The sequence below is a fragment of the Echinops telfairi genome, unplaced genomic scaffold (assembly GCF_000313985.2).
Source record: "Echinops telfairi isolate 266 unplaced genomic scaffold, ASM31398v2 ScPeMD7_7422;HRSCAF=8460, whole genome shotgun sequence".
In the NCBI taxonomy this organism is placed as follows: Eukaryota; Metazoa; Chordata; class Mammalia; order Afrosoricida; family Tenrecidae; genus Echinops; species Echinops telfairi.
The window spans coordinates 1,130,623-1,152,540 of NW_022111322.1; the positions used below are offsets into that span (position 1 = coordinate 1,130,623).

The 21,918-nt window shown below is 43.3% G+C and overlaps 1 protein-coding gene across 10 annotated transcripts in view; it reads right to left on the bottom strand.

Moving 5' to 3' along the window:
• CEP63 (centrosomal protein 63) overlaps positions 1–19,438 on the bottom strand; it is a 70,844-nt gene extending 51,406 nt beyond the window's left edge. For 2 of the 10 annotated variants that reach the window (XM_045297811.1, XM_045297813.1), the window contains exons 1-3: positions 18,984–19,014; positions 5,376–5,438; positions 4,034–4,211 (exon numbers count right to left, since the gene is read on the bottom strand). In XM_045297811.1, coding sequence (XP_045153746.1) covers positions 4,034–4,211; positions 5,376–5,419 — 222 coding nt within the window. In that variant the 5' untranslated portion in view covers positions 5,420–5,438; positions 18,984–19,014. Of the gene's footprint in view, positions 1–4,033; positions 4,212–5,375; positions 5,439–14,134; positions 14,336–15,038; positions 15,077–15,313; positions 16,230–18,983; positions 19,051–19,277; positions 19,294–19,420 lie in introns of those variants that run through there. The other 8 variants (XM_045297807.1, XM_045297806.1, XM_045297808.1 and 5 more) reach the window with 8 other exon arrangements.
• Positions 19,439–21,918: the final 2,480 nt, after the last annotated feature.

Consider the following 21,918-nt stretch of genomic DNA (forward strand, 5'->3'; position numbering starts at 1 on the left):
ATTCAGTGCCATCCTTTGAGATAAATTCTTCTCGGGGGAGGGAACTTTATTTCTAATGTGGAATTCTAAAGCCAATGAAACTTTCAATGACCAGAGACTAAATATATTTTCAGAGATATATAATCTCAAGAGTATATTCAACCAGAAAGAAGAAATACATTTATAAAAAAACAGAATACAAAGAATCAAAAGAGGAGAAAAACATAATAAATTTTCAGAATGGTCAGAGAAATTCCCAAATGACAGGTATACAGACAATCTGGAGTGCCTTACTGATGGAAGAGTTGACTTTGAGTCATAGAAAGCCCGCAGGATTGTGCAGAATTGTCCCATAGGATTTCCAAGCATAAAGAAAAGAGTGCCTCATCTTTCTCCCGTATAAGAGCTGGTGGGTTGAACTCACCAACTATTCAGTTAGCAGCCATGTGCTTTAACTACTGTACCACCTGGGCTCCTCCCTAGAGAGTAACCTACCCATATTTGCAAATGGCAAGCTATCAAAAAGATGGCCAGGGCAGGTGGGGGGGGTGGGAGATGAAAAAAGAAATGAATAGATTTGCGGACATCCATCTGAATGCTGACAGAAGACTTCTATTTATGTCAGAAAATGTATAATGAATTACATTTAAAACAAATAAAATGAGTTACTAGTTTTCGAGAAAGCACAAAGTTATATAAAAAACGAGTTTGATCACAGTTTTATTATCTGACTCAAGTGTGAAATGATAATGCCTAAGACCAGCAGGATGAAAGGATGGAAATTGTATGTGAGGGAGAAGAGCTCTCATGTTGCACAGTAGCAAGTCTTTAGCTAATAGTTAAAACTGGAAATCAAGAAATAGAATAATGTTATTTAAAAATTTGGGGTGAATCTCAAAATAAATATTTAATAATATTGAAATGACTGCTTCATAGAATAATTTACAAGGTGGGGCTGGTGGCCACTGCTTTTCCTTTTGAGACTTCGTAGAACCATTTTTATTTTCTGTATTACAAACAGCCATCCAGGAGAGATAAATGAGCTTGGGGCAGAATGTAAATCAACTATGTCACTAAGCACATTGTTTAGTTCAACTGACAGTTTTACTTAACAAAACTTCCTGATGAAACACAGTGCTGACTGACATTCTGCTGCCAGCTCATCATCTCCACACGGATCAGCTCTTTGAGTAGCACTGGTTACACACGAGGCTGCTAGCCACAGGGTCAGCAGTTTGAACCCCCCCAGCAGCTCAGTGGGCTAAATGAGGCCCGGCTGCTCTTGTGTGACTGATCATTGTGGAAATCCGAAAGGAAGGGTCGCTGTAAGTCAGAAGGTATTGATGGCAGAGGGTGGGTGGGCACCAGAGGCTGATTGCTCCTAGGGCTGTATCCTCCAAATAAATTAGAATGATAAAGTCGTAATGCCCTGTTTTCTAGTTCTTATATTGTGTATTGCTCAAAGTAGATTATGAACATATTATAACCCTCACTTGAAAGAAGTGTTTTAATGCAACACAATTTCACAAACCCCATGGAATAGATTTCCATTAGCAGTGTTTGGTAAAAGTGCACCACTTCTTGAAACGTAATCAACTTTCAGCAGCCCAGCCAATGAAGCAGCAAATTGCCATACTGCCGCAATTCTCCATTTCTTCTAAGTCCCCAGACTAAACTTGCAATCTTCAAATCCTTACTGTGGAAACTATTCTCTCCAACCTTTAATTTCTTTTTAGGGTATTAAGTGATGGCAACAATGCCCCTGACATAAAAACTGAGCCACAGGAATTAGTTAAACTTGGCCTTGGAGTGGTTAAAAATTCTCATAATCATACACATAGGAATTTCTTTAATGGGGTTCTAACAAAACGGACAACTTAGACATTGATACATATGATAGTGTTCTTAACTAAGAAACTAGAGCTACTTTGTTTTGTGCTCGGAGAAATAAAGTAGCAGCTGGTTATGAGTCAGAATTGACTGGATGGCAGTGAGAGCCACCTTAGTGGTTATACGCTGGGCTGCGAGGTGAACAGTTCAAAACCACCACTCCATGGGACGGAGAAGTGGCTTACTACTCCGGAAGAGATTACAGTCTTGAAAACTCCCAGAGGTAGTTCTACCCTATACTATAGGGTTGCTATGAGTCAGAATCCACTCAATAATGGCAGTGAGTTTGAAGATTTGTTTGTTTGTTTTAATTTTTTCACTAAACCAAAAGTAAAAAACATGTTTGGCATTTCTCAAGTTGAAAGAACTGATGGAAAAAATTGAAGCCTTGAGTTGCAATAATCAAGGATCCTATTGGCAAAATACTGAACGGCACAGGAAGCTTCAAAAGAAGATGGAAGGAATATAGAGAATCATTATACCAAATACAACTGGTTAATGTTCAACCATTTAAAAAGGTAGCATATGACCAAGAATTGACAATACTGAAGAAAAAAGTCCAAGCTACACTACAGCACTAGTAAAAAAACAAAACTCCAGAAATCAACAGAACACCAGTCAAGATATTTCAACAAATGAATGCAATGCTGGAAGCACTCACTCATCTATGCCAAGAAACTGGGAAGACAATGGCCTGGCCAGCTGACTGGAAGCAACCCATGTGTATGCTCACTGCAAAGAAAGGTGATCCAGCATAACGCAGACATTATTTTAAAATACCATTAATATTACACTGTAAAATTGTGAAGATCATTCAAAAATAGTCACAGCAGAGCACTGACAGGGAAGTGCCAGAAATTCAAGCCAGAGTCAGAAGAGGCTGCAGAAAGGGATATCATTGTTAATGCCAGATGAATCTTGGCTGAAAGCAGAGAATATCAGAAATATCTCTACTAGTCCAGCTATGCAAAGATATTTGAATGTGTGGGTCATAATAAATTATGGGTAACAAACAAAAATTGCAAATAATGGGAATTCCAGAGCCCTTAATTGTGCTCATGGAGAACCTGTTCACAGACTATAAGGCAGTTGTTAGAACACAACAAGGAGATGTACTTTGTGGTTTAAATTAGGGAAGGAGCTTGTCAGGGCTGTATCCTCTCAGCATAATTTTTCAAACTACATGTTGAGCAATCGATCCAAGAAGCTGGACTATGTGAAGAATGCAGCAACAGGTCTAGAGGAAGACTTAATAACAACCTGGAAAAGGCAGATGACATACCTCACTTGCTGAATGCAAAGACAACTTGAAGGACTTACTGATGAAGATCAGAGACTACAGTATTCAGTGTAGATTACACTTTAACATTTAAAAAAAAGAAAAGAAAATTCTCAGAACTGAAGCAGTAAGCAGCATCAGGAGAAGCAGAGAAAAGAGTGAAATTAAGAATTTCATTTGCCATGATCCACAATCAAGGCCCATGGAAGCAGCAATGACGAAACCAAACAATGCATTGTATTGGGAAAATCTGCTACAAAAAAAATCTCTTTAAAGTGTTAGATCTCTTAAAAGTTGTCACCTTGAGGATTACAGTGTGCCTGATCAAGCCATGATAGTTCCAACAGCCCGCGAGCATGCAAACAATGGACCGGGGCTCCGGAAGAGCACAGACGAATCGATGTCTTCGCATTACGGTAGTGGGAAAGAATACTGCACAGATCTGTCTTGGCAGAAGTACAACCAGAATGTTCCCTAGAAGGAAAGATGGCGAGACTTTGTTTCATGTCCTCTGGACATGTTATTAGGAGGGACCAGTCCCTGGAGAAGGACATCATGCTAGGTAAAATTAAGGGTCACGGAAAAAGAGAAAGCCCCTAATGCGATGGACTGACAGAGTGGCTGCACCAATGGGCTCAGACACAGCAGGGATTGTGAGGATGTGCAGGACCAGGCAGTGTTTCCTCCTCTTGCACACAGGGACAGATTTGATGGCACTTAACAACACCTTCTGACACATTCCCACAAGACATTGTTGTTCTAGCAGAATCGTCAGAATTATGATGAAAGACAATACAGAACCTGAATTAGTACACAAATGTTTTTTTAAACAAAGTTTTACTTAAAAGGAAAATAGCAAAAAATTGAGTAAATCAACTGTTTTACCTCTTTATGCTTCATATCCAACTGACTCCTAAGAGTCTTAAGTTCCTGCTCACGGATGTCCAAGCAAGTTTCTAGAGCATGTGTCTGACCTTCCCATTCAGATTTTTTATGAGCCACCATTATGTCAATCTGTTTCATGAGCTCCTGAAGTTCTGCTTCACAGGATGTCAAAAATCCCCTATAAATAAGACAGAAGGTTAGGAACATATAACTAGAATAGAACACAGAACATCTAACTAGATAGCTTTTCATCCTCCATCTGTAAAAACAAATCAAAATGTAAATCTTCCTAAAGTAGAACAATCTCAATAAATAAATTAATGAAAGTAGACAATGGGTTTTCTGAGTTTTGGTTTTTTATACTCATATATCAAGATGATAGCGTATTGCAAAGAAACCTTGGTGGAGCAATGGTTATGCATTAGGCTGTTAACTGCAAGGTCAGCAGTTCGAAGCCATAACCTGTTCCAAGGGAGAAAGATGAAACTTTCTACTCCTGCAGAGAGAGTTACAGTGTCAGAAACCTACAGGGGCAATTCTACTCCCCCTATGAGGTCTCTGTAAGTTGGAACCGATTCAATGGCAGGGAGTTTGAGTTTGCGTTTTGAGAGGTCAACCTGAAGACTACGTCATGTGGTCAAACACAAGCTTGATGTTTTAATTCTGGCTTGTGGAGTGAGACTTCCACATTCAACAACTCACTCTTTAGTAGTATTTCCCAGACGCTTGCAAGAAAAGTGCAGGCAAGTCCACAATTTGCATTCTTATCTAGACAAAATAAAAAGGCTAGAAGCTATCAAAATACCTGCCAGGGAGGTAATAATATACTTTTAAGAGCTATTTCAAGAAATTCACCCTTGGGCCAGATTTATTTCAGCTACGTCTTCCCACCTTACTATTAATTTACCACAGTCTACCTTGCTATAGGAAATGATGTCCTCCCAAGTTTCAGGAGATTCATGATAATGCAGCAGCTTGTAGTAGAGAGGGGCTTGGACAAAGAGGCAAGCATCACAGGTATGCTTGATTCAGAGGGCCCAGGCAGTGGCCACAGAGAGCTGTCACTTCTCAAATGCAAATGCTTTTTGAAAATAAATGGCACCAGGATTGGAGCCTAATGTCAGAAAAAAAAAAAACTCTGTACTTTTCCCTTTCCCAACTAAAAAAACTCAAGCTGGGGTGAAGACAAGCATTCAGCTTCACATTTCTGAGGTGAGGCACAAACCCCAGGAGAGCCACTGTCTACAGCACTTCGGTACCCACCACCCAGTATCACCAGAAGCCTAACTCGGATATGCCTTTTAAAATGCATTGCAAAGCTTAGGGTCAGAAGTGAACTTACCCGCCATGTCCCCGAGTTTGCATTCCTTCCAACAAAGCCTCCATTTCCAAATCCCCTTTGCAACTGGGAAAGCAAAAAAATCAAAGTGAGGAAAAAATTCATTTTTAATGTTCTAACATCCAAGTAACAACTTAAGAATGTGAATGAAAATGTATAAATGACAAGAAAAAGCAGCAATTTTCAAAATGAGTGCAGAAGCTGCCAAGAACGATCACTTTAGGAAATGTTAGATTTTAGACTCAAAATGAAACAACTTAAATCATTGAATTACTAGTCACAGCTCCCCCACCTGCCTGATTGCCCAGTTTCTAAGGAGATGGTGGGCCGGGGTGGATGGAGAGGTCCTTTCTAGCAAAGGGCCACAGGCACAGAGCCATTTAAACAAATGGGAGGATGAAATCGGGACTCATACTAGTCAAGGGGAAATGTATCTGGTGTGTGCATGTATGTTTAAGAGACATTATACTAATCTAATCAGTTGTGTATGCTTAAGAGATATTATACTCATACTACTCTACGCGTGGTAGTAGAACTCTCAGTCTATCACTAAGACCCTACTTGGCCTTGAGGTGAGAGACCCGGGCAGCTTCTTGCAGGACCTCCCTCCCCTGCGCTGCACAGCTCCGAGATGGCCAGCAAGGGCAGTCAGACTTGATCTCACTTAACTTGGACACGCTGTCAGGAAAGACCAGTCCCTGGAGAAGGATGCCACGTTTGGTTAAAGTAGAGGGGCAGTGAAAAAGAGGAAGACCCTCACGGAAATGGGCTGACACAGTTGAGGCAACAACGGGCTCGGCACAGTAACAATTGTGAGGCTGAAGCAGGGCCGAGCAGTGTTTAGTTCTGCTGTGCAAAGGGTCCCTGAAAATCAGATCCAGTTCTGTGGCACATGATGATGACAACGGGCCCCAGCGGGTTCTCTCACAGAGGGTATCCCTCACTGGCTGGGTGATTTCCACACGCCGTAGGGGGTTACTCAGTAGGCTGCCAACTGCAAGGCCAGCAGTTCACAACCACCAGCTGCTCCTTGGGAGAAAGCTGTAGTCTTGGAAACCCACAGGGGCAGTTTCACCCAGTTGGTTATCGACTCGTTGGCAGTGAGTTTGGTTTTGAAAGCTCACAGCTCAGAAAACCAAGAGCTCCGCATAATCACTTTAACTAAGTGGTTGCTGGGCGCCTGTGGGCCTTCACTTTTATCCCATTTCCATGCACAGTGCACAGAGCTGGAGGACCGTGGGGAGGGCGGGAGAAGGGCCGCCAGGGAAGGCAACAGCTCTCTAGGAAGAAAGGACAGTGAGAATGAGAGAAGAAAGGACTTTCAGTTCACAAATGCAAAGGAGCTCCTGTGACTGTGAGCGTTTGAGTTTTCTCACTTGTAATCACAAAGTCTCGAAATGTCCATTAATGACAAAGCACTTTCCATTCCCTAGAAACTGCTCCTTCTCCTCTGAACCAGACTTTAAGGGATAACTGAAAACATAGAGGCCCTGCCCCTGTGTCCTAGGGTCTCACTGAAAACTTCTACTGCAAAAAATGAAGAGAAATTCTACTGCTTTAAGAAGTGAATTCCTTACCCCAAAACTACTGCTCTGAGATCATCAGTAAACCCTAAACCAGAAATATCCCCTGAAGGCTCTTAAAACAAAACCATGGTTTAGCACAACTAGTGACGAATGTCACTTAAGCAATGTCCTGCAAAACTATCTGAACTGGACCAAAGTGACAGCAACCCTAAGATGAGATGGGACCTCAGGGCACCCGGTCTGCGTCCATGAAGGAGGAACAATTTGGAAAAGGAGGCTGTGGACTGTTGCACACTTTAAGAATGTAATCATTGTCACAAGGAGCCCTGGGATCTGCAGGTCAACAGTTCAAAACCACCATTCCGAGCTGCCGGAGCAAGACCGGGCTTTCTACTCCTGTTACCGGTTACAGTCTCAGAAACCCACAGGGGCAGTTCTACCCGAGTCATCACTGACTCGATGGCACCGAGGGAGCCGCTGGAACTAAACTGTCCATCACCACACCTACTTCTGTGTTTTCTCAGCAGCAACAGAACGTTTGAGTTTTGGACCATCTCTTTAGTTGATAAAACTTTGTTTTTGTCTCTTAAATTTTTTGACATTTTTGGTTTAAGGTTTAAAATTTATCCCAGCGCAACAGTTTCCAGGGTAGGAGTTCACTTTAAAATTTTTTAAATATAAACAATAGATACTATGACGCTGAAGAAAATTTGGCTAAGAAGGTTAAGTAACTTGTCTATAGTTACACAGTAGCAGTCTCAGAATATGAACCTAGGCAGTTTGACTCCAGAGTCTCAAAGTCCCAACCACTGTGTAATCTTAACATATTTTAAAAATACTCCAGATCTTAAACATATCAGCTTATCTCCTTTGGCAATAGACAAATTAAAATAAATATGGACAAAGGAAAAAATAAAAGCAAACTGAAGTCTGACATCACTACCTGGGCCATAAGGTGGCAGCGGTAAAACTAAGTCCACGTTGTATGAAAGCTGCCAGTTCAGAAACAAACAGAGGACTAAGACAAAAAGATTGCTGTTGGGGATGGAGAGAAGTAGTAAAAACAGATCAGCAACATTCTTTCTCTTACCACCCACTCCTCCACCCTCAAGTCTAAGATGACACATTAAAAATAAAGGTAGTTAAATAAAAGCATTCTGTGCTAATGGATTAGAAGATTTAATATCATTAAGATAGCAATACTACCTAAAACAATATAGATTCAATAGAATGCCTACCAAAATTTCAGTAGGCTTCTTTACAGCTAATCCTCAAGTCTATACAGAATAGTAATGGGTCCAGAACAACAAAAACAATCTTGAAAAAGAGGAATAAAGTAGAATAAAGTAGAACAAAATGTCCAATAGCATTAGTCTTTAACCCACTGCCATCGAGTCTATTTTAACTCATAGTGACCCGAAAGGGCTGGGCAGAACTGCTTCCCAGGGTTTCTGAAATTATGAATTCTTTACAGGAGCAGAAAGTCTTATCTTTCTCCTTGAGAGCAGCTAGTGGGTTTGAACTGCTGACCTTGCAATTACCAGCTCAAGGCATAACCAATTAAGCCACTAGGACTCCTTATCTTAGTACTTAGGGAAATGCAAATCTAAACCATGAGGAAATCCAGATTTACTGGACCTACTGAGGCTGGAAGACTCCTCCCAGACTGTGGTTCTAAGGCTAAATGAATAGAGATCAGACAACTAAAACAAAAACAATGAGAATACTGATACAACGTGAAGGATATAATCAATGTCACTAATGTCTCGAAATTGGAACAGGTTTTGCTATATTTTCACCAAAAATTAAATTAAATTAAAAAAAATACAAAGCACCAACGATTTATCAAAAAGAAAGAGTAATAGCAACAACTAAAAATTACATGCGGTTACATGTGTATGTATGTATGTATACAAGTAGATAAGCATGCATATGTGTGGGTAAATGGGTACATATACAAGGGGATACAAAAAAACGGGAAAAAAACTCTGCTAATATGAGGGGGTGTAGTAGGTACATAATCTGTTGTCTATTTGAGTGAAAGGGTGGAGTTTAGCCTGTAAATTAGGTCGCAGCTTGATGACCTCATTTGGAGGCTCTACAGAGATAAAAAGAGCTTGCTGGAGGCGGATACACATCACTCCCTGCGAGACATTACTGATGATGAGTCTGATGGAGCTTCGCTAATGCAGCCAGAGCCCTGGGAGATGGAGGAGCCACATGGAAACCCCTGCCAGCACTGAGATGCTTCTGCCACCACTGGATCCAGACTTTCCACCCATTGCCTGTGATCTTCCTGCATTTGGCGGCATTGCATGTGTTTCGTGAGTCTGAAGAGGAATTTATATATTGGTATCAGAGATATGGGCTAATAGACTTAAGGCCTTGGACGAGACTGAGCTGGGATGTTTTCTCCATATTTAATTGAGAATATAAAGCTCTTTCTTATACACATATGAATGTCTCTGGTTTTGTTTCTCTAATCAACCCAGACTAACACGGGGTGTGTGGTGTGTGTGTGGGTGGGTGGGTGGGGCGGGGAATAGTGCATTTGGAGTTCATTCCACCAGGTCAGACTGTTAATCAAGCTTTCTATTTAGAGATTCTACAAAGATTGCATAACAGTGTGTGACAAAAAAAGGCCTGATTTGTGGCAGAGTTTTTCCCATAGTGCTGTCATTGTAAGCTGTGTTCAAGTTTCTTCGACATTTCCCCCCCAGCAGGAAACAAAATTTCACACCCACAAGCTGTTCTCTTAAATCAGCCATCACAAAAAACGAGGTTCCAGCCAAACTGCTTTTACAAGAAAATTCATTGTACCAGAGAGCCTTTCCAGGTGAAGCCACTGGGTGCACTAACTCAGAGCAAGTTGCTTGATGCTCGCCTAATGGGAAAAGTACATACTATGAAAGCTCTGCCCAGTGGAGCTTTTTCCTGTATTGGGGGGGGGGGGGGGGGGGGGGGGGGGGGGGTTGTACATGCTCATAGATTTACATCCACAGTAAAGTCCATAGGTGGCATAACTATGGATACTGCTTAGACTTAACTAGTCAGATCACAGGATTGGTTTATAAGTTATGAAAGCTTAGGACCATAGTCTCATGGGACAATTAAATCAAGTGACATTATGTGCTACATAAAGTTGATGTTCTACATCCTAGTTTGGTGAGTAGCACCTGTGCTCCTAAAAGCTCACGCATGGCCTTACAAGTATAGGTTCTACCCATCATGAGTAAAAAGGAAAGGAAACTACAGATTGAGACAAAACTAGTCTATAAGACAAACAGTCTACATAAACCACAGCCTTGTTCACCTGCAATCAGACTAGATGGTTCCTGGCGTCCACTACCGACCATCTCTGATCAGGGGCACAATACATGGATCCTGAGAGAACAGAACTCAACCTATTAAAAGTCCAGATTTGCTGGACTGGTTGAGACTGTGACAACCTGAGCCTCCTACCCTGACACAATCCTTAACCCTTGAACCATGAAACCACGAACGCTAGCTATCTCATGAGGTCATCCTTTAGCTAACTAACAGATTAGGTCATAAATTATATCAACCCTGAAAAATGTGCTCTTTTAAAAAAATCATCTACTTGACACCACGCATTTATCCTAAAGTCAAGATGAAACAGAAGGCATGGAGGCAGGGAAACTCGATTACCAGGGCTGAAACAGAACTGCCCAAACAGAATGATGAGAAAGTGGACATACTGTGGAAAAGGTAAGCAATGTCACTGAACAAACTGTACAGAAACTGCTAAATTGGAACTAAAATTGTATGAATTTTCACAGAAAATATATTTTTTAAGAAAACAGCATATTTGATGTACCACCTACTCTAACTTTAAGAGATTAGTAATTAAAATGGTAATACACACAGACAGATAGGTACACAAACACACAATAAGATACCACTTCACATTCTCTGAGATGGTTATTATAGGGTATAAAAAAAAGGGAAAGAGCAAGTGTTAGTGGGTACCTGGAGAAATTGGAACACTCATCCATTGTTGGTAAGAGTATAAAATGATGCAGCTATGTACAACAGTTTGCTGTTATTTGAAAAATTTAAAACATAGAACTGCCTTACAGTCCAGCAATGCCTTTATAACCCAAAGAATTACAAGTAAAGAGAGAAGGAGATACCTACACATCGATGTTCGTTGCATTAGTCATGCAAGCCAGAAGAAGGAGACAACTTACGTGGCTACCAACAAATAAATGGAAAAGTAAAATGCAGAACATCCATACAGTATACTATTACTCAGTCCAACAGATAAATGGAAGTCTGATAAATGCTACAACGGGGATGAACCTTGAAAACATTATGCTTACTAAAATAAATCAGAGGCAGGAGAGAAAATATTGTACAATCCCACTCGTATAAAAGATTCAGAATCAGGTAGTGCATAGGGACCAGAGTCCATTAGCAACAGCCTGCAAGTCAGAGTGCAGGCAGGAGGGAGAATAATGCTTGACCAGTGCAGAGTTTTTGTTAAGGGTGATGAAACCTTTAGAAACAACAGATCATGGTGATAGTGGTACAACACGGTGAATGTAGTTAATGTCACTAAATAATACACATAGAGATGGTAGAAGTCTTTTGCTACAATATTTCACCACATTAAAAATTGAAAAAGAAAAAATAGTTTACAGCCACATCACAGCCCAGGACAAAGCTGCAGTTCATAAACGCTCCGAGTTTTAAATAGCCACCAAACACCACCCATCTTATCCCTTGGGGCCGGGAAGCAGCGCGTTTGGGCTCGGAGGCCTCAGGTTCTGGAGCCCTGTCATGGGGCTCCTCGTGGTCTTATCGCCAGTTTGTTTCCCAGCCAGCCTGACCCTTACTCGGCTCTGCACTGTGCCACCTGGCTTTCAGCTTTTCCTGGGCCGCGTGAAAAACAATTATGCAAACTGGTATTTTCTTTGTTAATAATATTAGATAGAAATGTGAGTAAACAAAACAGATTTCACAAGCTGTCACTTGTTAATGTGATTAACTGGCTATGATGGGTGCAGGTAATCTAAGTCATTTCTGCAGTTTGACCAAGACAGTCATACTCTGTAATAAAAATTCTTCCCTGGAATGGATGCTGCTTTACTTCAGTAGATTATGAAATAGTACAGCTGAAAGAAAAACAGGCTTTTCCACAAGGTTTGTGGAACAAGGAAAACACTTTAAGAATTAAGAACAAAATAACTTATGTGAGCTGCCTGATACTAGGTAAACCTTTTAAATGTATTAACATATTATCATTCAAAAACTAGAAAGGACTGAAAGTTATCATTCAATTTCTTCAGGAAAAAATACACAGAGAATATACCTAACATCACATGAGTCATAAAATGGAGCACAGGAATAAAAATAAATACTCAAGATAGAATCAGGAGAAAATGCATAGTATGAGAAGGAACATGCTGAACCTTTAAGCTAGAGGATGAGTCTGTTTTAAAGGAGGATGACAGTCCACTACACTGATAAACTCTGACTGTTCTAAGGAGCTACCATTATTATTTACCCTTTCCCAGAAAGACTCCTACCTAAATTTGAGAAGACAAATCAGTAGCAAAGATATCAGAGAAATTTTAATCTAATTTTTTAAAACTTGCCCAAACTATGGGTGAAAATCCAGCATAAAACAGAGAAAACGCTGACACAAGGTAAAGAAGGGCACCAACAAAGCTCACCGACCAATGGGAGCACCTGACAGCGTTGTCAGCCATAAAGGAGCAGCAGCGGCCTGGCGGTTGCGCTGCTAACCACAGGGGCAGAAGGCAAGCCCAGCAGCTGCACTGAGGGAGAAAATGAGACTCTGCTCCCACAGAGACGTACAGGCCTGGAAACCCAAAGGGCAGGTCTGCTCTGTCCTATAGGGCACCACGATTCAGAACTGACTCAATGACAATATGCTCTTAAGAAATCACACATAAAAGGGTGACTATCCAAATAGAAGATGAGCTACTTTTCAATTTGAGGGGGGAAATCTATTTTACAAATGGGCAAGAAGTTTAAACACGCAGTTTAACAAAAAGGAACAACTATTAATGTGAGAAGATGGTCAGCATTACTCATAATGATTAAAATTGGAATTACACTGAAGAACCTTTTCTTCTGTGTTTGATTAAGGAAACACAGTATGTTTGGTAACAATATTCTGATGGCAAAGCAATGGGGAAGATAACATCACTACAACTTGGGAGTAGAAATGCAAAATGGTGCCAGTCCTACAGCGGAGATTTGGGCAGTACCTGAAAATCCACTGCTGTGAGTCGATTCTGACTCGAGAGGCCCCACAGAACAGTGGCACTGCCCCTTATGGTTCTAAGGCTGTCCTGTTTATAGAAACAGACAGAAAGCCACATCTTTCTTTGCAGAGTGGCTGCTGGGGTCACGGAGCTAGCTGGCCTTGTGGTTAGCAGCCGAGCATCCACCAGGGCTCCTTTGGCAATACCTTGCAGTTAATATATGCACTTACTCTTTGATCCAACATTGCAATTTCTAGGAAACTATCCCAAAGATGCCTTGGAAAAAGTACAAAGTGGCATTCACACAAGGATATTCACCGTCACACTCTTTGTCGTGGCAGGAAACAACAGAAGCGTCTACCAATCGGGGACTAACTGCATATTGAGAGACCAGTGCATAGGACAGACAGGGCCTAGAGGTGCATCATGCTGTGGTGCATGGGGATGCTGTGAGGCAGGGGCCAACCCCATGGCAGTTGATCACGCAAGAGCAGGGTTCTACAGGGGAAAAAAGATCTCTGGGAGTGTAGTGGGTTATTACACTTTGGGCATGCTAACCACCAGGTCAGTGACTCAAAACTACCAATTTCTCTGAGAGAGAAAGATGAGGCTTTCTGCTTCTATGATGATTTACAGCCTTGGTTTCCCAAGGGCAGTTCTACTCTGTCCTACAGGTCACTGTAAGTCAGAATTTATTTTTTGTACGTGCAAAAAGCAAGATTCAAAACATTATATGAAATACCACCTTTTGTATATATTTGCATCTAGGTGCATCCGTTTGTATAGAGAGAGAAGTCCCAAACTAGGAGAAATGACTACTCACACAGAGGGAAGACAAACAAGCTGGGGAAAGAGCAAAGAAAGCTGCACTCATCTGGATGGACCTTAGTTTACAGGCATTCGTTTTACATGAAGGCCCCTGGGTAGCACAAATGGTTTGCCCTCCACCACTAGCCTGTGGCTGGCACTGCAAACCCACCTGGCAGCACTGCAGAAGAAAAGCCAGGTGCTGTGCTTCCATAAAGATGGCAGTCAAGAAAACCCCGTGAACAGCTCTAAACTGTCACTTATGGGCTTGCAGTTAGCTGGAATCAACGAGGCAGCAGCAGGTTTGGAGGCGGCGGGCTGTTTTTTGTTGTTGATATTGTTTTTCAGAGGAGACACCACTCAATGACAGTGAGTTTGGTTTATTTTAATGTATACATTTAACAATTTTTTAAAAACAATTTTAATAATACTGAAAACCTTTAAACAAATTAAATAAATAAATCAACTAGATACCATGTTGGCAGCCTACCATATAAATTATTTCATATGCCTTTAAAACAAAATGCTTTTACTATACATATCCCTAGGGGGTGAAAACTGCAGATGAGAAAGAACTGCAAAGAAATCCTAAATAATAATTATATTACTAAAAACATTGGTATTAATTTGAAGTCATTACACATAATCTAGGGTAAGGCAAAAAGAGTAATTATATTAATGGCATCAGGTACCAAGGTTTTCAGCAAGATAAAAAAAGCCAAACACATTAAAACAACTTATAAAATTACTTTTATATTGGAAATATCATTATGGACGCTGCATACTTCTGGTCTTGCTCTGGCCGCCATCAATCAAGAAACCAATGAGCAGCTTGGAAATACACACTCCCACTCACAGGGCTCCTTCGGAGGCCAGAAATATACACATGTCCAGGAATGTATTCTAGCAGAGAGCAAATTATCGAATACTGTTGGAGCCATGGCAAAAGGAGTAGGAACAAACTTGAAATCGCATTGTCAAAAAGAATGAGGATAGCAACAGGTTGAAACAGTTAAAATATAATCAAGTCTAAGGGCTTATGATGATAAGAAAAACAAAACAGAACCTGCCGTTACCTTTGGCGGTTGGTAGAGCACCGACTCATGACTGTAGTCTGAAAATAGAGGGAAAGAAGTAAGCATTTTTCTTGCCTTTCCTGTCCAACTGTATTTTAGTGTGATGGAGAAAGTTCTGGTAAGAAGAGTTCTTCTTTGTAAAGAGTTTCCAGCTAATAAATACAGAAGGAAGGAAGGAATGAGTGACAGAGCCATCACTGTGCAGCCCCCAGAGCCCCAGAGGTGCTGTGGTTAAAAGTGTGCCTGCCCCTTCAAGGCTGGCAATCTGAACTCACCAGCTGCTCCCCAGGACGAGATGCGTCTGCTTCCCGAAAGATGACATGCTCGAAAACCCTACGGGGTTGTTTTACGCTGTCCTATAAAGTTGCTGTGAGTCACAATCCACTCAATAACAATGGGTAATGCACAACACCGACTCCTTACTTATTGACTGTCTCATTCTCTGAGAGGAAATTAAGTAATTACACTAATGGCGTTAGAAACCAATACTCTGACATGCATTTTGCATGAGTGATATACCTCTGGCAAGAACAAACACTGGAGGTGAGAGTCAAAAGTTAATTCTGGCTGTGGTGGTTAAGGCTGTGTCACCTTAGCTGCGCTGTGATTCTGAGCGGCCGAAAGCTATGTAACGATGTAGTCATCTTCCATTTTCACATTAACAACAATTTTTGCAATAATGACCTGGTCTTTAGAACTTAAGCATGTCAGTAAGTGAGGAGTAATATGAGTAATACTTCTCCCACCACTTCAGAGTTGGCTGTCTCATGGCAACACTATAGGGCAGAGTAGAACTACCCACCTTGCCCCCCGCCCCAAACACACAAACATTGTTATCAAGTCAACCCTGACTTATAGTAACAGGGAAGTTTCCTTTCAAGGTTTCTGAGGCTGTCAATCTTTGCAGTGGCAGAAAACCAAATTTTTCTCCCAAGGAGGAATAGGAACACTCGAACTCCTGACTTTGTAGTTAACTGCCCAAAGTGTAGCTCACTATGCCACCAGGGCTCCTTAATCATGGGTACAGGAAATCTAAACCCACAGAAAGATGTCAACAATAGGTGAAAGGCTCATGGGGAGCTTTTTTGATGGATGGATTGGGCTAACAACATCTGAACCTAATGCTCAGTAACATCACAGAGCTCCCAGAGACATGATTTGCCTCCTTGATAATGATGCAATAGCCAGTATACTGCAACACCTATGAAATATTCTTGCAATATTTGAATATTCACCAAAAAAAGTCAAAGTTGAATATGATCAAGATTTTAGATAAGTGCTTTTCAACAGAAATCACAGATTTCAACAGAAATCTTCAAATGTTAGCCACTGGCAGCACGGTGGGTTATACGCTGGGATGCTAACCTCAAGGTAAGCAGTTCAAAACCACCAGCTGCTCCATGGAGAAAGATGAGTTCTACTCATGCAACCAGGTAGAGTCTGGGAAACCCACAGGGGCAGCTCTACCCTCATTTTGAGTGAGAACTGACTCACTGGCAGTGAGAGCCATATATGGCTACTGAGTACTTAAAAGCATTTTCAATGTCTTAAATGTGATATAAAAACTACCACATAGGGCAGTGCAATCCTAGATCTAACTAATGGTGTAGAGGAAACGCAATGGATAGAGGTGCTTGTTAGAGAATACCATGCAGACACAATCAGCTAAAGCTAGAATGGCAACCAAGAAAGGGGGAAAAGATTGATAAAAAGTGTATCAACCAAATGTAACATGTGGATAGACCTTCATATGATTTTCATCCAAATAATTATAAAAACACTAATGGGAGAGTCGGAGAAAGCTAAACCTTCCTTGGATAATGACACTTCAGAGCTCATTTTTATAGGTGTGATGACAGCTGTGTGATTTTATAAAACTGAAAAAGAACCCCTTCTTCTTAGAGGGGACAGAACTACCGGTAGATAAAAATCAGAGCACTAATGCCTGAAATCTTCAGTCTATGCATTGACAGAACTGCAGATCTACATTGAAAACAAAGTCCGCTCTACAGAGTGGATACTGTTGCCACGGCATAAGCCACCGCCATATCACCTGTGCTTGGGAAGGACGATGCAAAGGTCCACTACCTCGCTAGCAGAGGAAAACAGCAGTAGTGTACGTAATTTGTATAATTACTACAAATGATTCTTAAATCTGGATCTACATTGTTTTAAAGGGCAGTGTCAGCCTGGAAGTTTATAAAATTTTAACTCATCTTAGTTTGTAGTCTTTTTCATTATAACTACCTGATAATGACACAATTCAAAGGCAAGTAGCAGGAGGGTGGGGGAAGGAGGGAAAAAAGAGGAGCTGATACCAAGGGCTCAAATATAAAGTAAATGTTTAGAAAATTATGATGGCAACATATTTACAAATATGCTTGATACAACTGATGGATTGCTATAAAAGCTGCAAGAGTCCAAATAAAAAGATCTTTAAAAAATTAAATAAAAAGGAACCCATCACATGGTTCGATATATAGCCACCCCTCAGGGGGACGAGTAACAGAAATGTGGGTGAAGGGAGACAATGGATAGTGTAAGACACAAAATAACAATAATATATAATTGATCAAGGATTCACGAAGTTAGGAGGGTGGGGGAGGGAGGGGGTAAAAAAGAGGAGCTGATACCAAGGGCTCAAGTAGAAAGAAACTGTTTTGGAAATGTTGATAGCAACAGATGTACAAGTGTGCTTAATACAATTGAACGATAGATTATCATAAGATTTGTAAGAGCCCCCAATAAAACTATTAATAAAAAATTTAAATATAAAAGGTAAGTAGCAAGTAGGTTTTAGAAACAAAAGGAACTGATACTAAAGAATAATTCTTTTCAATCCTTTTGAATTCTGGATAAAAATTAATCTGAAGATAATATTATATTCCAAGTAAGATAGTACATAGTCCATTACACAACTGTATGGACTCTGAGTGATGCAAAGGTTCACATGCTGGGCTGTTAGCCAAAAAGTTGGACATTCACTCAGGGGTAACATGGAAGAGAGGCCTGGTGATCTGTTTCACAAAAAAAACACCACTGAAAACTTGGTGATCAGTTCTACTCCAACACACATGGGGTGGCCCTGATTTGAGATGAACTGATAGTAACTTTTCATGCGTCTTAAGTACAAATGTGGCACTGCCGTTAAGCGTTGGGCTGCTAACTCCAAGATTCACGGTTCAAACACGCCAGCCGCTGCACAAGATGAGGCTCTCTGCTCCCATAGACCGCCTCAGAAACCCTATGTCGGGTGACTGTGAGCAGGGGTGGGCTTGGCAGTAAGGCGGGTGTTTACTGTAAGGGCAAATATAAATACTCAATATTTAGTTGATGATCCTTCTGGTTTCCTCCGAGAAACAAACGCTAGCATGAGCATCTGTGAGGAGCTCTATTGTTCTTCAAGACTCGGTTTAGGGAATCATCCCATGCAAAAAGTAACGCTCAGGGAAAACTGCTTTGTGCAAGTGTATTCAACTGTCATTATCAAAGGCCTGCCACCCTTAGCTTTACTCTCCTGGATGTTACAGGAACCTAAGACAAAAGCAAACATAGCGCGCCCAGATTTACTGTCTTTACATATTTTCACTATTAAGGGTGTTCCTTTGGAGTTGCCATTTTTACACCTGATGAGTTTTAAAATGCAGCCACGTGCACGCATGGAGCAATCCATTCAGGGTTCCTCAACTTCACCATTTGGGGCACACTCCCATACTTCCTGCACGAAATCGCACCATTCTTAAACCTGCTTTTTTCTTTTTTTCAATTTTGTGAAATAGCAACCCATGCACGAGGCAGCATCCCCTGCAATACGTCAAGCAATCTAAGAGCGAGGTTGTGCTGGCGGGGCCCGCCGGGGAAGAAGGGACCAGGGGGCAGCTCGCCCTCCCCGCGGGCCGCCCCAAGCACCCTGCCCTCCGCCCGGCTGGGGTCGGGGCTGACCACCTTGTGGGGCCGAGCCGCGCGCCGGGCGGAGCCATGTCCGCCTTCCCGGGTCCGCAGGGAGCTTGCCGCGAAGCCGAGGGGCGGGGCGCAGGAGCGGACCGGAACCGGCGGAGGCGGGCTGGGTGACTGGCGGACGGCTTCGGGGACCAGCCCCGGGCCATGAGGCCGCGCGGCGGGCCGCAACACCGCCGCCAGGGCCGCCTCCAGACGAGCCCGCCCCTCATCCGACACGACGCGTGCACGGGCGGTTACTTGGGGTACAGCGAGCGCGCCCCCGAGCCTTCCCGCCGTTACCTGGGGCCGGGGACGCGCACGCGCGCCACGCCAGCCTTACGTCCAGCCTGCGTCGTCGGCACGTTCGTTCCGCCCACTGCCCGCTCACGTTTCATTGAAACGTCCACTCGAGACCTCCCCTCCGAACACGCAAATGGACTCACCCACATCCGGGAAGCCCGAGCGGGCGGGCTCGTACCGCAGAGGGTGTGGATTTCCCGCGCTCCTTATCCAGCTCTTGGAGCAGCAGGAAGGGGGTCGTGCTTTGCGTTGGGTTACCTCCCCCCTCCCCAATGGCCGAAGCCCATGAGCTTTGTCCGCGCAGGATCCCTGCCCGTGCTGCACCACTTACTGGGTGCACTTACTGGGTGGAAAGCGGCGCGCGCACCGACCCGCAGTTCCACCACCCCCCCGCCCGCCCTCTGCATTTGGTATATTCCGCCTCGGGCCGGAAGCCGCTACGGTTCGCACGCCACACGTTGCGGACGGTGGTGGCCTGCGAGGGTCAATTTTTCCCAGGGCCGAGACTTCTCTGCTTCATTCTAGAAATACACTTTTATTGAACTGTAAAGACCAAAGATGGATAGAACGTGTGCCTCCTTCAGGGAACGCGCGCGCACCAGGTCTTGGTAGACACATTTAACGGCACCTACAGTGACAAGCCCTCTAACTGGACCGTTCACTGCGCCCTGGAGATGCTGAGCATCCGGGAGACTGGCGGCGCCTCCAGAGCCGTTGTTTTTAGCCGGAAGATGGGAGAAAAAGCCTCCCAGAGATTGGGGCTAGCACATTTGTAAGCACAAAGATGTTGAGGGAGAAACTCACCCCACCCCGAAAATCGCTGGGCACTCGGTCCAGCTTAGCCAGTGCTCTGGACAGTGGCAGGATCCTAAAACCCAAGCCACACCAGGTGTCTTCCTGTCAGTACGACTCATCGCCACCCTATAGGGCAGTTTCCGAGGCTGTAATCTTTCGGAAGCAGGAAGCCACATTCTCCGCCAGGGCCAGTGGGGAGCATGAGCCGCCTGGTACTTTGGGTGACAGTTGAGCTCCTTTGCCACTGCACCACCAGGGCTCTTGGGGTGGCGTGAGGCCACTTTTGGTTAGCAGCCTAACACCTAAGACGCGATGATCTGAATTATCTTTAGAAAAGTCAGCACCTACATGGGCCTGGAAAAAACCCCAGCAGATTGGAATCTGGAGAGTGTGAGAGGGGAGTGGTGGGGCACTGCATGGAAGGAGCTCATGGGGACAGGGATTCCACAAGTCTTAAGTGGAACAGAGTAAAAATACCTGTGTGTAAACTTTCTAAACACCGGATCCACTTGATTTGCAGCATCCACTGGGCAGTGTATGGAAATGATTCTTGAGTGCAGTATTCAGACCTCCTGCAATTGGTTTCTTGGTGGCAAAAGTAGCTGAGCACCTTTTGCTTCAGTTTTGCCTGGATCCTTATGGGAGTGAAAAACTTACCCCACCCCGACCTATGTAACTATTGTTCCAATGTTAGGTCTATGACGCAGTTAAATAGTAGGGAGCTGTATGAAGGAATTGAATTGCACCCCCAAAGATTGTTCCTGTGTGAGTCTCCCTTGTCCCAGAAAATAAATAGGATATCTAGAGAGCCATTGCTGTCCGTAGCCACTAGGCCTTTGGGGTGGTGACTTTGCAGTAGGGTGCTTTGGAGAATGGTGCCCACAATGAGGCAACACTTGGAACCTGGGAGCCTTTTTGGAATAGATTGAAAGTATGCTCAAGTAGTAACTTCACCACTTGAGCCAGATGATTCAAGGGAAAGCAGCAGTAAGACTCCAGGGAAGGAACCCCAAGGCGGAGCAGGAAAGGGGCTGGTCAGCATGGGGTCCTGCTGACATCTCTCTGCTTGGGGATTGTGTCAAACCTGCTGTTTGTCACTGTGTGTAACTCAGGTCACTTCTCCCTTTGACTCCGGTACCTTAGAAGTGCCAAGGTTGGGTCAAGGCAGGCAGAGACCTTTGTAAATGTGGTTCAGGAAATGGGTCCCTGGAGGCACAGTGGTTAAACACTTGGTCGCTCACCAAAAAGTAGCCCCACACACACACACACACCCCTACCCCCCACTGCTCATTGGGAGAAGGACGTGGGAATGTGCTTCCATAAAGACTGACAACCCCGTGGGCGTTTTGCTCTGCCCAGTGGGGCTCCTGTGAGTTGGAATGACTGGCATTGGGTGGTGGTCGCGCTGGGCCCGGGTGAGAGGCTGGTTTGGAGGCTGAGGTTGTTTTGAGTGAAACACTGACAGCATCGTGATCAGGGGAAAGTGGAAGTGCAGTTAGGAGGGGAAAGCTGCGTTTTAGGTGTAGCGTGGCCCTGTGAACCAAACCCTCAAATACGTTGCCCTTCCACATTCTGCGAACCAAACCCTCAAATACATTGCCCTTCTACATTCTGTGAAACTGGTCTCCTTCCCCTGCCCCCAGTGGAGTAACATCTGTCCAGTGTACACTCAGAGCACCCAATGGATACATCTTATATAACTACATCATCTCCTGATCCATTTGAGACCATGAGTCTTTCCCAGGGTGCTGTTAATGCAAGAAAATGAAGAGCCAGGTGGTCTTAGTACTGGGTTGCTCCATTTCCCCTGGTATCACGTTTAAAAAATAACGTGTTTGGCTTACAG